Source organism: Pygocentrus nattereri, chromosome 15 (assembly GCF_015220715.1).
Source record: "Pygocentrus nattereri isolate fPygNat1 chromosome 15, fPygNat1.pri, whole genome shotgun sequence".
Taxonomy (NCBI): Eukaryota; Metazoa; Chordata; class Actinopteri; order Characiformes; family Serrasalmidae; genus Pygocentrus; species Pygocentrus nattereri.
In genome coordinates, this window is record NC_051225.1 from 16,661,315 (window position 1) to 16,676,915 (window position 15,601).

General features: G+C 40.5%; 1 protein-coding gene across 1 annotated transcript in view; it reads right to left on the bottom strand.

Moving 5' to 3' along the window:
- Positions 1 to 8,316: 8,316 nt before the first annotated feature.
- lmo1 (LIM domain only 1) overlaps positions 8,317 to 15,601 on the bottom strand; it is a 28,030-nt gene continuing 20,745 nt past the window's right edge. The window contains exons 3-4 of the mRNA XM_017700645.2: positions 11,503 to 11,628; positions 8,317 to 9,163 (exon numbers count right to left, since the gene is read on the bottom strand). Of these exons, the coding sequence (XP_017556134.1) occupies positions 9,058 to 9,163; positions 11,503 to 11,628 (232 nt within the window). The 3' untranslated portion in view covers positions 8,317 to 9,057. The remainder of the gene's footprint in view (positions 9,164 to 11,502; positions 11,629 to 15,601) is intronic.

Genomic DNA, 15,601 nt, shown 5'->3' on the forward strand with positions numbered 1-15,601 from the left:
CAGGACAAAGGTCCCAACTCCCATCTTTGAGACAAATTGTCTCCCAATTACAGCTGTATCATATTATTCTGTTGAGCTCATTTGCCGGGAATACAAAAACGATAATTTCATTGCATTGTTTGTCTAGTGGGTCTACTGACAGGGCCCCGCCATTCATAAGCATTTCATTATTGGATTCGGGTTCGAGACGTCTGCTGGAGCAGGATCTTTGTCCAATGGGATTGACAATTTGCTGCATTGTCTCTGCGAATTGACTACATGTAGCGTATTTTTCCCTTCTTATTTTGAAGTTTTTTTTAGAGATGGGGGTAGTTTCTCTTGTAAAAACCCATTTTTGTTTGTCATCAGCATTCTAAATAGTGCCCACCGAGCTTGAAAGGCAGACAGATTGGGGAAAAAAAAACGAGAAGGAGGGGGGAGTCCTGCATAATGTTAGCGAAAAAATAAATTGAGCCAGCAAACGCCATAGGAAAAGTGCAATGTGCAGATTATTCACAGTTATATAATGTGGAGGGAGAGAAGCAGGCGCTTCTCATTTTGGCCACTTATCCCTCATTGTAGAGGCTCTGTATATTTCATTGCTGGTGCAGCAGCTTAGAGGATACATTTCAAAGCAGCAAATAAAAATTGGCTAAACTTCCAAAATTAGCACTTCAAAGTCAAACATGATTTGCAGTGAGGGAAGAGGGAGGGGGTGGTGGTGGTGGTGGGAGTGGGGTGGCAGCAAGGAGGGATGTGACTATGAAAGTATAAGTGTGTATGTGCGTGTGCGTGTGTGTGTGTGTGTGTGTGTGTGTGTGTGTGTGTGTGTGTGTTGGGGTGGTGGCTAATGCACAGAACACTCTGTGTAGACCTTAAAACCAATTTCTAGGCAAATTGGTTTAATTTAAGAATGAGATCACAGAATGAGCAAAACGCTGTTAGGGCAAGTTTATGCTTCCGCAGACATTTCTTTCAGCTCTCCTGCAGCCTGCCTCTTATGAGCTGTGGAACACGGACCATTTTGCTCAGGTCGGCCTGCTTTCAAGCAAATGGAAGCCAGCAAAGATCACTTAGCGGACGTCCCTTTGAACGTGCGCTTCACCTTCTTATTTTGATGACTTTGCCTAAAGCTGGTGTCCAAAACCAAATAACCCTATTATGTCTTGTTACCAAAAGATATCACTAGATTGCATTTGTATTATACCCAAATGGGGCTATACTGCATACTTGTTTCTTTGCCGTAGTGAGGTCTTTGTCTTTGTTTTGCACTAACTGTTGTAACTAAGGCTGCAGAGGGCACATCCACATCCACATGTCGCAGTTGCTGTGGTACTGAAATTAAAATTCTTACATAAACCTTATTCTACCTGTAATTAATAATAACAAATCATGCTGGTGTGCTAGGAGGGACTTTTTGCTGTATGCTGAGTATCAAGTGGGATGTCATGTTGTCAAACCTGTAGTAGAGAACGTCTTGTACCTCCTCTTGATATTTGGCATGAACGGAGATCATGAATTGCTTTCCTGATGTCCCTGAAAGATTCCCAGATTCCCACATGGCCAACATTTTCACTGCTGATCTGCTGCTTGAACAGCAGGAAAACAGAAGCTTTGTTGTAGGCCTATTTAATCTGTTTTTTTTTTTTTTTAAATAAAATTTTCTGCCAAAAAGTGAAAGTACCATGTTCAATTTTAGTGTCAAACCAAAATTCGTGTACCTCTGACAGTGTCAGAATAAAGAGACAAAGTAATTCTTTAATACTCTCAGCATTTTTCAAACCAATGCCTGTTTCATCAGTGCCATACCAAAAAGCAGATGTTAATGTTGTGTGAACAATTTGTGACGAACTAGCCAAATGCAAATGGTCCAAAATGGCTAAAATGGTTTAACAAAAAGGTTAAATTTTTGTCACATAAGTTTACATTAAAGATTAAATCCACTCAAAGTTACTATATTGGAGATCCATAGTTTTGTTAGAACATTGATGATTTGCTGCATCTGATTACCACAAGTAATAATTACTAATAAACGTAATTGAAACTTACATTTATTAGAAGCCTGTAGACGAAGTACAGCGAAACTCATCACGTGAAACATGAAAAGAAGCCACTGGGCAGCTGAATTAAGCAGCTGCCCAAGGGCTTCTTTTATAAATGTATTTCAGGCCAATTCTTTATACAGAAATAAGTGACTTTATTATAAGTGCCCAAAGACAAATTTCGAGTCAATGTGTCTTTCTGTCCTTTGTAAGTAAAGGGAAACATGTCTAATTTACTGTCCATCAGATGTCCTACAGAACTTAAAGGGACAGAAATGCCAGAGTATTTTTTTCAAGGTTAGGCGAGTCAAGTCTAAAGTGATCATTCAAGAAGCTTTCAGGGGTTTGTGTGAGGGGGTTTCCTTATGCCAGCATTCATTACAACAGTGCTGGATTGTACCATCTAACAGTATAATTATTATCAGACACATGAGTTCATTAGACTCCAGGGTACATGAAGAAAAAACATGACTGAAAAGCTGTAACTGCAGGTTTGGGCACTATAATGTCACCCTTAGGTGCTGTACATAGAGCAGCTTCCCACAGTCATGGTGTGGCGTGTGTGTGTGAGCATGAGGCAGGGCTGCAGCTGGGAAGTGTGATTGTATGTGTTGCCTGGTGAGGTCTTTTCCTCATTATTTTTCCAGAAAATGAGCAATCAGCTGTCTTGCACGGAGCCTGATTGTCTCCCTGTGTAAATCAATCCAGGAGCTGCAATTAAAATGTACTCTTATGTAGTGTAATTGCTGTCTCGCTAATCCTTTATTTGCACACCTGCCGGTGAGTCTGAATTTTTAATGAATTTCTAATTAATGCACATTGTACACTTGATTTATTTGTTAGCAAATGATGTTGCTGGTCTGCTTCTCTGCTGGAAAGCGCTCACAGAATGTCACACCTCATCCTGTGGTGTGGGTACTCTCCTTATAATTTTAGGGGGGTAAATTAGAAAGTGTGAGTGGGTGTGGGTGTGTGTGTGAACTGTGCTGAAAAGCAAAAGGTCAGCTTCCATGTGTTGGCCATGTGCGCTTGTAAGGTCTGGCAGATGCAGGTGTGGAAGGACATTAAGTTTTATGGTGATTTGCAGTTTGCTAGGCTCCTTTAGCCTACCACCCTCAGAGCCTGTTCCAGTTGCACTCAGTGCTCAGTATGTGCACCTGTGAAAATCAACACTTTTATTAGCATTGCGTTGATTGCTGCAATTAGAGGCCCAGGCCTTTAGTTTGTGTTGATTGGCGGCGCTCAGTTTAGTGTGTGCGTATATGAAAAGTTCTTTTTTTGTATTTTCTGAGAGCTCAGCATGTCTCTGCAAGGTTGTTTTATGAAGAGAATGGGGGGATGCAAACACACACACACCACACACAGCCTGTCAGGATGTGGGGTCATATGTTTCATGTAGATCCATCTTTAAGTATATGTTAGTTAAGCAGTAGAGCAAAGAGGGAGTGTGTTATCCCGAAATAACCTCACGGCTGTGATTTGGTCACCGTAGATCATCACAGCCGTGTTGTTATTGGTGATAACAAACTCCTTTAATACAACAGTTAAATAAATACAGTAAGAAATTAATAAACTGGGCCGCAAATGCTGTGTTTAATATGTTTTAATGTTTAATTCCTTCCACCAAATTATATTTCCTTAACAAGCAGTTTGTCCTCCAGCTCCACACAGACCAACTGACCGTTTGGGAATGTAGTGTCATCTCATCTTTAGAGTCTGACCAAATCAGCTGTCGGTCAAATGTGATCTTAAAAGTGTCTGTTTTCTGTTTGTGGCAAAGTAAGAAGTAAAAACGTTCAAATAGCTTGAGTGTCTCCTACAGCTGTCAAAGTCGTTGCTTAGCAGCGGAGCAACGCTCAGCGGATTGATACAGTGTTTGTTAAAAGCTGTGATGTTATGGTGAAATAACAGCACAGTTAGAATGCAGCTCAACCAATCAGCTCACGTGGCGGAACTAATTGTTGTATAATATCCAGTAACTAAATGTCGTCACTGTCACGACAAAACTTTTGTTTTTGGTGTTTTGTACTTCTTTGCATAAACTGAAATGTCCAGCTTCTTTTTATTCACAATTGCAAGATGGTCCAATAGAAATGCACCTCTGGACTTTGTTCACCAACCGTTCCTAAAAATGAGTCTGACGTAGACTTTTTCTCAGGACCTGTCTCAAGAGCAAATTTTATAAAAAGTTAGGGCGACATGTGAATGAGGCCCACTGTGTGTCTCCACTTAACACTTGTTTGCAGCTCTTGCAGCATTCAGAACTTCATTCTATCAAAATGAAATTTCAATATAAAAACAATACTCAGCCTGACTATACACTCCTATTCAAAAGTTTGGAATCACCATAATATCACCATATTAATAATTGTTGTTTTTTTGCATTCATTCAATGATTACTTATACAATGTGCATTGAAATATTTCAAGCTGGACACCAGAAAGTATTTCAAGATGTTTTATTCACAGGTTGCTGGGAACAAGAGGTTGGTAAATAATACATACTGTAATTATCTATGTATAGTAATTTTTCAATATTATCTCTTAGATTCGATTGCCACTTTTCGAATATGAGGCATCTAATACTTAATTCCCAATGCTCTACAGTGTGGGCAGTCATTATGGAATCAGCTTCAGTAGGGCTGTAGCACTCTATGGTGACATTGCAATGCAAAACTGTGACAAGGTGCACTGTAGAGTTTAACAGTCCATCCTAATTAAGCCATTTAAAGCAACTCACTGCCTCCCTGATCTAGTGTTGTTAGTAAATTGTGCAACAACATGATTATAGTCATTATTTTAATCGTGAAGCTAGAGTGTATTGTTACACCCCTAATCTACAGCTCTGGGGCCGTATTACAGAAACTCACCTTCTTTCTCTATAAAGATCTGACGGGTCAAGATAAGATTTTTCACAAATTCATATTACAGAAGCAAATCTGATCCTGTTTTAGGAATCTTGTTCTTAATCTTACAGCATCTTATCTTACCTTGTTAGGAAGTCTTAACCTACGTGATCAAAGAGGACAGTTAGCTGTCATGTCTGTTACCTAGCAACTGACTACTGATTACTTACAATGTACACTTTATAAGTAATTATTAAATAAATACAAATGACTGATGACACTTTAGAACATCGAGAATGAACTATTAAATGTCTCATAATTGAAAAGTGGTGATCAAATCTTGATGCAGATAACTTATCAAAAATGACTATACATAGATAATAACAGTATGTTATATATTATTTACTACCCTCTTGTTCCCAACAGCCCCAAAACACAACAACGGTGGGCCTCATTCACCATGTCTTCCTACATTTTTTATAAAATTTGTTCTTGAGACAGGTCCTAAGAAAAAGTCTATGTCAGATTCATGACGTGTTCTTCTTAAGTGGTGAACGTTGGTGAACGAGGTCCAGAGGCCCATTTCTATTGGACCATCTTGCAATTGTTAATAAAAAGCAGCTGGACATTTCAGTTTATGCAAAGAATTACAAATCATCAAAAACAAAGGTTTTGTCGTGACAGTGACGTCATCTAGTTATTGGATGATATGCACAGCTGAAATGTAAACAGCCTGACTGCATCGTTGCTGATGTAAAAAGGTCAAAGCACACACAGGTAATAAGAGGGGACGGTGCAGATCATGTCTGCAGTGTCTAAATGTTGTTAGAGTTAAAGGAACTTTTTCAGCAGAAGAAAGTAAGACACCTCTGGGGTTCACCCTAAAGTTAGGACAGGATTTAGGAGGTTTAGTCTGGTTAGGATGTTTGTGTGATGCTGTTTTCTTATCTGGAGTTAATGATGAGATTATGACGGTAGGAGCTGCTATTCTGTGATAGCTTCTGTCCTAAATTCAGTACTGAAGTTGTCATGAAGAGTGAACAGATAAGACTTCAGGCTTTCTGTAGTTTCTGTAATATGGCCCCTGATCATCATTCTGGATGCATCTACAATTTCTTCATTTTTTACAGTATCCTACTAATCAATAATTAAACCTGTTATATTATGAAGTTGCATCATAATAAAATAATTTCATATGTATATATTCAATGTGTTTTTTTATGACTGCAAACAGTGATTCCAAACGTTTGAGTTGGGATTCTGAATTTTTTAACATTAGCATTTACTAAAGTAAGTACTAAAGTAAGTCAGCAAGCATTTCATTTAACTTAAAACAGCTGTTAAGTACAAATTTCAAGAGATATCCATTTGCATAAAGGAGGGAAAATAAGTTTAAAACTGGAATTTCCGAAGCTGGAATTAAAAAAAAAAAAAACATATAAAAAGAGGGGATTTCTAATAACCGAGCAAGACCTAGTAAGCTATCAAACAGTCACCACAAGATAAACAGTACTGAAAGCTGTCATCTTTGACAGAAAGGAGAAAATCAGGCTTCGCTCTTGTTTCAGAGCTAAAAAATGCACAGCTGTCCATCAGCATTATGGGTCTGAAAGGACGTTTAGATGTCAAGAAGCTGTTATTAACAAAAGAAAATAGACAAAACAGAAGAGAATTTGCAAATCAAAGAATCTCTACATGATTGAATGTGTTTGGGATCACTTGGATTGTGACCAGAAGAATATTCAACCAACTTCTAAGACTGAACTTTTGAGAAGTAGAGAAACATATTTGAGAAACTGAAAGCAAGTCTTCCATTAAGGATGGAAGCTGATATTAAATTTAGTTGTTGATGCCTCTGTATAATTCTCTGTTTAATATACTTTTTCTTCATTTTCCTCTGATGCTGAATAATGAATAACTTGTACTTAAAGTTCGTTTTGACTGGAAATTAAATAAATGGACAGTCTCTGACTTCTGCACGGCACTGAATATAATCATTTTCCAATCTCAGCAACCAAAAAGAAACACTTAAAAAAAATAAAAATAAAAGGGACATCTTGTAAAAAGCCTAGCATTGGTTTTCTCTGGTTTTCCTATAAAACAAGGACGTTTTTTGCTATGAAAATGTACAAGAACAAAAACACACACACACAGTGAATCGGGGCAGTGGTCCATCTGTGCTAAATGTGTGACAGCACTTCCCCATGTGATGTCATTTCACCTTGACCGCTCCTGGCAAAACACCACAGATACAGAAAGCAGTGGCAGTTGGATGACAATAACTTTTGAATGGAACTATAAATGCGGACCTAAAGTAGAAAACGAACAGATTGTCTTTCATTTTCAGCTCTAACTTTAAGACCGTCTTTTTTCAAGGAAAGAAAAATTTAAAAAAGCATTTCAGCTTGAAGTTGGTGTTTGTTCTTTTTAATTACTCGATGTCCTTTTAAGTCTGAAGTAGCTTTGAAAGCTCTTTGGGAGGCTAGTAAAAGTTTTCTCCATGAATAGCATGAAAAGCCTCCATTTAGCAAAAACTATGGAGAGGACTTTGCTTTATATTGTGTTCGTTAACTAAGTATTGGACATCTGTAAATGAAATTTCAATATGCTCAAAGACCCCAACTGATTCGCTCCCCATTCCTCCCTCACAATGAATGAAACTAATTGCTTTAAATGGCAGAGCCTTGGCAAAGCAGCTCTCCTGTGGCTCCCAGCGCATAGAAACAAGAATTACCACCAACAGATGAAAATCAAAAGTAATGTGACAAAAGATTGTGTCACCTCAGTCGCAATCCTTTAATTGCACTTCCTTTGTACATGAAAGCTATTCAGACGGCACAGCTTTGGAAGAGACAGGTTTAACTCTTTTAATTCCCATATGGAAATGCTTTTTATTCCACAAGCAGAACTTTGAAACAGAGTGGTTATTTCAAGCCATTGCGCTTGTGCCAGAAGTGGAACTTCATGTCCTTTGAAACATTTTACCCCCAGAACAGTCAAAGCAGCTTTTAAAGGGGCCCGTAAAAGAGGAGTGTGTTTAGATAAATAAAATGACTGTGTGACTGTGTTCAAACGTAAAAAAGCCCATCTTTTGTTTGACGTTAGTCCTTCATCATGATGTTGCCAGCAGTCATTTATCAATTCTTGACATGCTAGTTATATTCTTATTGGCTGCATAAAGGCAGATGGTGGTCGCAAATTCATCAGCAGCTTAAATAAACTCAAGCATACAGAGATTTGATTCGAATCAAATCTCTAATGCGGAGGCATGCTTATTTCCGAGCCAAATCACGCTCATAATCAGATGGCAATTAGAATGATGTGTGACTCACCAAAAGCAGCGCTCCGGCCTCATCTGAAAGCCCAGACTGTGTTTCATTCGCGGCACCTGCTGCTCTTATTACCACAACAACAGTTGGAGATTTGAAGTCATTACTTTATTCCAAATAAAACCTTATTTAATTAATCTCAAAGCATGCCTTCCCCCGTCCACACTCAAAATCTGCTTCTTTATTCTGTTTTTGTTTTAAAAACCCTGTCTTTCACAGCTTTATTTGGCATTTTTAAGAGAGATCCGTAATCACAAATGTGGACACATGGCCCAGGCTCTTAGAGTAAACCTTCGGCTCTGGGAGCAGAAAACCAAAACAAATTCAAGTATTAACATTTAAGAATCTTTTGTTTTTAATTCACACTAGTAATAAAATTGCATTACAATTTCATAAAATAAATGTTCCAGTTTATATATACAGAAAAAACAGACTGTACAGTACCCTCCATGGAGCCGTAGTACCACCCAAAAGGGAGGAGAGAGATAAAAGAAATAAAAGAAAATTAAAAATAATAGTAAACTTCAAACAAACATCACAAAAAACATACAGGCAATACAGTGCTCAGCTAAAGCAGGCACAACTGTACATTGAAACTTGTAACTGCTCAGTGTTGGGGGGGGTGGGAGGGGCCAAAAAGTAGTACATTTACAACAGAGTCCTTAGGGACCAACAGGGCTTTTACTGTAAAAAGTATTGCAGGCAAGCAGACTGATGCTCCTCTCTCTGGTCGCAGCAGAACATCCATCGTACGTATGCATGAGTGTAAATGCGCATGTGTGTGTGTGTGCGTGTGCGCGTTGGAGTGTGTGGTAGTGCGTGTGTGTGGGTTGAGGGCTGCTGCTGCCTCCGCTGGGACCGGCTATTGAACCTGCGTCTCAAAGCTCCCGTTGAGCTGGCCCTCCTCATAGTCCATCTGACACAGAATCATGTTGTTCTTTAGGAAAAACTTGTCGCCCACGCAAAACCTGCAAGCCAGCACAAAAAAACCAGCACAGTAGTTAACCAAACACGGCAAGAACACACCATTTACCACTTTACGATTGCTTCTGACATTTTTATGCAGAGAGTTCTTGCGAAGCCACTCTCGCAGGGCTCACTGAGCAATGTGGCTTTTTCTACAGGCACTAGCAGTTCCTATTCACTCCTGACTCACTGCGCGGGACACATTCTGCCTTAGCTGTGAACTGTCTGGCTCTGCAGGGCTGCTTGCATCAGGAATGCTATTGTTTCAGCGGTCGATTTAAAGTCCTCCTGTGATGTGGGCATGAAGGTGCAGCTTCAAATGAAAGCAGAAAAACAAAAAAAAAAACAGCATTTTCAAAACAAAAAGTGGCAACGACAGGACTGGCACCCAATGAAAGTAATGCCACCATTTCCTCTCTTTGACTGGCGAAAGCACCACGCCAGTTTCCAAGGAAACCATGCCACTGGGTGCGTTTATTTTTTCCAAAGCGTGTTTCTGTGCCAACACATAAAACATCCCTCTAAACTTTTTTTTTTTTTTGCCTCCAAATTTTCTGGCAATTAAAAAGCTAAAACCTTCCATGCGTGGACTGCATTTTTCCCATTGACGTGTTTGCATATGAAAGCATGTGAAGGCTGAACAGACAGTGGCAGGGGTTCGTGATAAGAGCCAGGCCTGTGGCATTGGCGCTTATCAATCAGTGACACACTAATGTGCTGGGCTGGCAGAGGCACCAGGAGTGTGGCACGGCGTGGCAGGAGGGAGCCGAGCTCGGCGTGCCAGCCTGACGCCCCGGAGCTAGGGCGCTGCCGTCAGCAAATGCTCTCTCACACCAGGTGCTTTACCCAAAGGGTGGCTCTGTGTTTATCTCGCGGGTGGCTCCCGAGTCAAGTTCTCTAACTTGTGCTTTAAGTGCTGCGTTAAATTCTATCATGTGCTGTGGACTGGCACAGGTCTGAGACCTGAAAGTCAGGTGAAAGTAGGCACCATGCAAAAGGCTGTGAATCGACCTGTCCATGTTCCGCCCCCAGGTGCATTCTTTTGTTATCATGGTGAGTTTGGAGATGTTTTTGAAAAATTCACTTCAGCCTAATTAAATAATACAGTACTTAAATACAGTAATTTTGTTATTAACTAAATGCCATTCTTCATGGGTACTGAGGAAATTTTTATTGCTCAAAAGATGCTCTTTTATGGCTCTGAAGAATTCCTTAGGAGAAATAACATTAGACAAAAGAAAACTAAAACTCTTTAGGAGATTACTGGGGTCATTTGCTCAGGTGAAATATCTGAGCAGTAGGAGACTAAAGCAAAATCTCCATTGTGGTTCCATCTGATCCTGTTCCCTGCAACAAAGTACAGACATATTAAGATCTATATTTTTATTTTTCTTTACTATTGGTATGAAGGGTCACACTGTTGGGATTGACTGGATGGAGTTTCTTGTAATCAGGCTAACGATAGTATAGTGGCAAATTCCTTGTCAAACCTGCTTAGGTTTGATTAGATATGCTATAAAACCTACATTCATTATGTTGAATGTTTTTTTGCCAATGTTCTGTAAAGCTTGTCCTAAAGGTTCCTACAAAAGAGGCATTTGTGGGTTCAGCAAGGATAGGATCATCTGAAATTAGTCAGCCTCCTCAAGATTTGAAGACATGTTAAAGCTCAGTCACTGGCTTGTTATGTTTAGCATGCTGCGTCCGCTGTGTGCCTGTGTCCAGGGCTTCAGGAATAACCCTATAAAGGAAGTGTTTAGTAGGAGGTCACAGTCTGCAGCATCTAAAGCACGGTCACACTCCTGTGCACCACAGGAATGTTCGAAGGGATGATCCTCAAAAACCTTCATTCTGCTGAGGTTCATAGCTGTAAGGTGCTCAGCCTGGATGCGTTTTGCGTCAGGGGGCTTTCGGGCTGCCCGCCTTCTATAAGGCGCCCGTGGTTTGATCAGGCTTGGTATTGGTATTGGTCTGGCAAGAGCATCACCTTGGATGCGCTAGCTAATTTTGCTCCTCTCAAGCAGATAATCCTACCTCTGGTCACAGACAGGACCAAAAACATACATCACGCATGGTCAAAAAAGTAATTAATACAGAATTGCTGATTTAGGTAATGATAGAGCAATCAATTAGGCCATGACTGAGAATGATGAAGATCTATAAAAGCAGTGTGAAAGCGACAAGTGATTAGGATGTATTGTACGTGGGTATGCACGTGTCTGCATGTGTGTGTCTGAATGTGGGGGGCTTCTGTTTGAGCTAATAGCTTTTTCTCTAGTGCCTATAGATTTGTAAGAAAGGCAATCTCACAAACGTAGGAGTGATCTCTTTCACTGCTTACCTCTGGTTACAAAGCTGACAGGCAAAACAGTCCAAATGGTAAACATTATCTCTTGCCCTCATCACCATTTCAAAGGCAGGGATCAGTTTACTGCAGGCTGCACAGTTCCCCGTCGTACCAAAGAGCCTGTAGGAAAGAGACAGAGAGAGAGAACACAGAGTAGATTTACACTTCCGCCTTCCTTTTGCACTGATGTAACAGAGCAGTCACTCCAAGACGGACGAGGAAAGGACCAAACAAAGTGCGAAAGGTGCATGAGATGTTTGTAAAAATCTCCAAACATCTCATGCAATCCCCCAAATCTGACTTGGCACACGCTTGCTATTTTTTTGTTAATGAGGGTGCAAACCTAGATGTTAATTCCTGGCTAATGATCTAATTAAAACGATCACATGGTTTTAATCCCCTTCTTCAAAGACTTTTTTGCGCCTAGCACATTGCAAAAGCAATGAAAACAGGTCTGAGGCAAGCAACTGAACTGTTTAAAGCCCCCCTTTCCCCACCCCAACCCTGTCCTTAAATCCAGAACAACGAAGGAGAATTTGCTCCGACCAAAGCCAGCCGGATTTTATACAAGAGGCTAAATTCTATAATATAGTCAAAGTTCAAAAGATTCCTGCTGCAGGAAACACGGCCTCCATCTGTGTTTTTCTCTCCCACATTGCCGTTCACTTGCTCAAAAATGGGGAAGCAGGGTCATGTTGGGGTGGGGGGGTTGGGGGGATTTGGGGGGGTGGCGAACGTAACCTTGGAACAGTAACTAGATGTTCGATGGTGCACAGAAAGAGACAACTCAAATTTCTCTGCTGTTTGTTTAAGCTTATTAGATGGGAGGCAGAAACGATCAAGGTCACAAACAGAACAGAAGGCAGATCTCTCTCTCTCTTCCAGCGTGCCTCCACTCTGCCAGATTTACATTTCCATTTTCCAAGCCCCTCTCCCCGTGTTTAATTTGGAGATCCAGAATCACAGATAGACTTACATATTCCGCCAATGCTACGATGCAATGCAAAAAAGAAGGAAACGGTAGTGGTGGGTGTAGGAAACGGGTGGACGAAAGTTGACGGTATGTTAAACACCCCGCCAAAGTTGCGGGCTCGGATGCGGAGAGGGGGAAAAGCAGAACGAAAGTTGCTCCGGCACTCCCATATTAGTTTCTCTCTGCTGCTCGCCTTCTCCCCCCCCAGTCCCCTTGTCACAGACAGCATCTATCCAGTAGACCCTGCTTTTAATTAGAGCGGCAAGCCCCAGCGGAGCGCGGCCTTTACAGTAGGAGAGGGAGAGTCAGTGAGTGAGCGAGAGAGCATGCTGTTAGAAGAGATAGGCGAGGTGTTAAAAAGCGGCTTTGTTGGACTGGGTTACCGTTCCAGTAAAGTGTGTTTGTGTAGGCCTCTGACACTCCGAGGTGGCCATGCAGTTCCAATGAGGTACCATGTCACAAAGCGTCGTTTATAAGCGCGATCTTTGCGAAGCTGTGAAATTTATTGCTGCTGGTGCGTCGCTGTGCTTTGTTCACATTTCTGGTTCGGTTTAGTTCGGTCTCCTTTGTAAGGGACACAATCATGGATTCAGCCCAGAATCTAAAATGTTTTATCCTTGTTCCGTACTTGCCCTTGTCAGTTTGGAGTTATAGCCTCGCTTTGGTACAGCCAGTATCCAAATCTTATTTCTGAGCCTTGAAAGCACAAAGCACTGTTTGTGTTTTCCTCCACACAAAAGTTGTATTGCACAATTTCTCTCTTCACAATGAAAAGGTGTGACACTGAAGTACAACACAGCATGGCTGCTATAAGAAATATAAAGCTGCTGTCCAGTGATGCTCGGTGGAGGATGGTGTTCCCCTTTTGAGTGAAGATGACACTAGTGGCATTTTTCTTTTTTGATACTGATACTTTCTTTTCTTTGAAAACTACTATGCTTTAAAATAAGGGGTTTTAAAATGTAGCACTTTACAATGATGTAAAACCATCCATCAGTTACCTGGCATATGTGTAAAACCATGCATATGTGTAAAAACTTTGAAAAACAAATTAATTTAATTTCTAGTATAGTAATTATGTAGCTAATCACAGTTCTTATCTTCACATGTGGCTACCGTTATCACCTGACCTATTTCAGTTTTCATTTTGTTGCTCTACAAGCAATTATTAGTATTTCGGGCCAGACATGTTACAGAAGAATTGGTTTCTTTTTTGCCTCTGATATTTGATCCAGCATTTTCAGTTGGAATCAATACAACTGAATAGGTGCCATCAATAATTCTGAGACTTGGTTTCTCTCAGTGCTTCCTCTCAACTGCTGCACCTGTTTTTCCCTATTTTGTATTCTAATATTTTACACTAACACTGTTTACTGTCCGGTGTGGTGCAGAGGAGGATGGGTTCCCCTTTTGAGTCGTAGTTCCTCTCAAGGTTTTTTCCTCTTGCTCTTAGGGAGTTTTTTCATGTCACTGATGCCACTGGCGATGCTCATGGGGGCTCGGACCCAGGTTTTTCTGTAAAGCTGCTTTGGGATGATACCTTTTGTAGAAAGCGCTGTATAAATAAACTTTGACGTCACAACTTCTTCCTCATGGTTTTAGGAAATTTTCCTGTCACTGTCACTGGTTCTGGACCTGGATTTCTTTAAATCTGCTTTGGGACATCTATTGCTTTTGCTTTAATACTAGACAGAATAGCACTGTGCACTGCTGTGCTACTGTAGTCGAGGTGTTGTGCTTACTGTGTCTGCTTCCACAGGGACATAAAGACAGGACTGTGCATAATTCTAAAGAAGCCAGAGAGATAGCAGCAGACCAGATTAAGGTGCCTTTGTAGAAAGCTCTGTTGGGGAAAGGACGAGCTCATGCAATGGAGGCCTTACTGCCAAACCAAGCAGCTAAACATAAGACTTTGACTATGTTTGCAACTGGCTTAATCATCTCAATAAAAGTAATGCTTTTTAGTTACAAATAGGGGCAAAGTAGGTAGAAAAGTTGTGTTCTTGTGTGAAATTCAGTGTTCAGATCTAGATGTCAATAAGCAAGACACCTTAAAACGCATATGAATTGACAGATAACTGCAGTCAGAAAAGAAACAGCATTTGTAATTGTGGTTTTATGGCTCAGTGGCGTCCACACTCAAGACTGTAGTGGTTAATTTAAGTGGATTAGTGGGTTATAGACACTCATTTGGAAGGTCATCTGCAACTGTGAAATACAATGGCTTGAAATTTGAGGCAGTATAATTTAAGATAAAGTGAAACCGACCATTTTATCAGTGAGGCCATTTTATGTCATTGCGCTGAAGGACATTTTATGGGGTCAAACATTTTTTAAGCTCACCGTATTTCACCACGCTTGCTGTGAGCTAACTAAACAATGTGTCTCTCATTACCGTGGCCTTATTTAGCACTTGTTTATTCAGAGGCAAAACTAAATGTCTGTTTTAAAAGATAATGATTAATGTAGAATTTATAGACTCTTACATAGCCAACAAGTGGTAGTAAAGCCTAGCCAATGAAAATAAAGGCCTACGAGATCTGATTTGCATGCAGAATCCACTCAAAGAAGAAGAATCCTCTCACAGTGAGGGGTGGGAGGAAAATAGATTCGGACTAATCTTGTTTGTGTTCAGTTAAACCCCCTGCTATTAAAGCTGAAGGCCTTCGCTCATTGTCCTGCTAATCAGTGTTGGTGTGATTTTCACAGGCTCTTTGGAGTCAGGTGTTGCTCATGAGCTGTTTGAACTGAGATTTTTGAGGAGCTTCAAACTCCTCTGAAGTTGGTATCAGCCCCTTGGCCCTTTAATGTTTCATTGCGATTGCGTTCCAGGTTTTCATGTTTTCTGCTCATGCTTTTACATCGACTACTGTAGGTGTAGAACTGCTCAGGTTCTGTAAACGTAAACAATAGAGGAAAAGAGGAATTGTGTGATCAGACGCAGTGGGTTTATCCTCAAAGCGAGTTAATTCCAAACACAAATACACCAAAGCAATATGCTAGAAGTGATGGCAGAACAGCAAATGTTCAGCAAATAATTTATGACTAATAATCACAATAAACAATTCTTCTCCTGAGCAATGTAGTCAATCTATGCTTGCCAAGATAGATAATAGATAA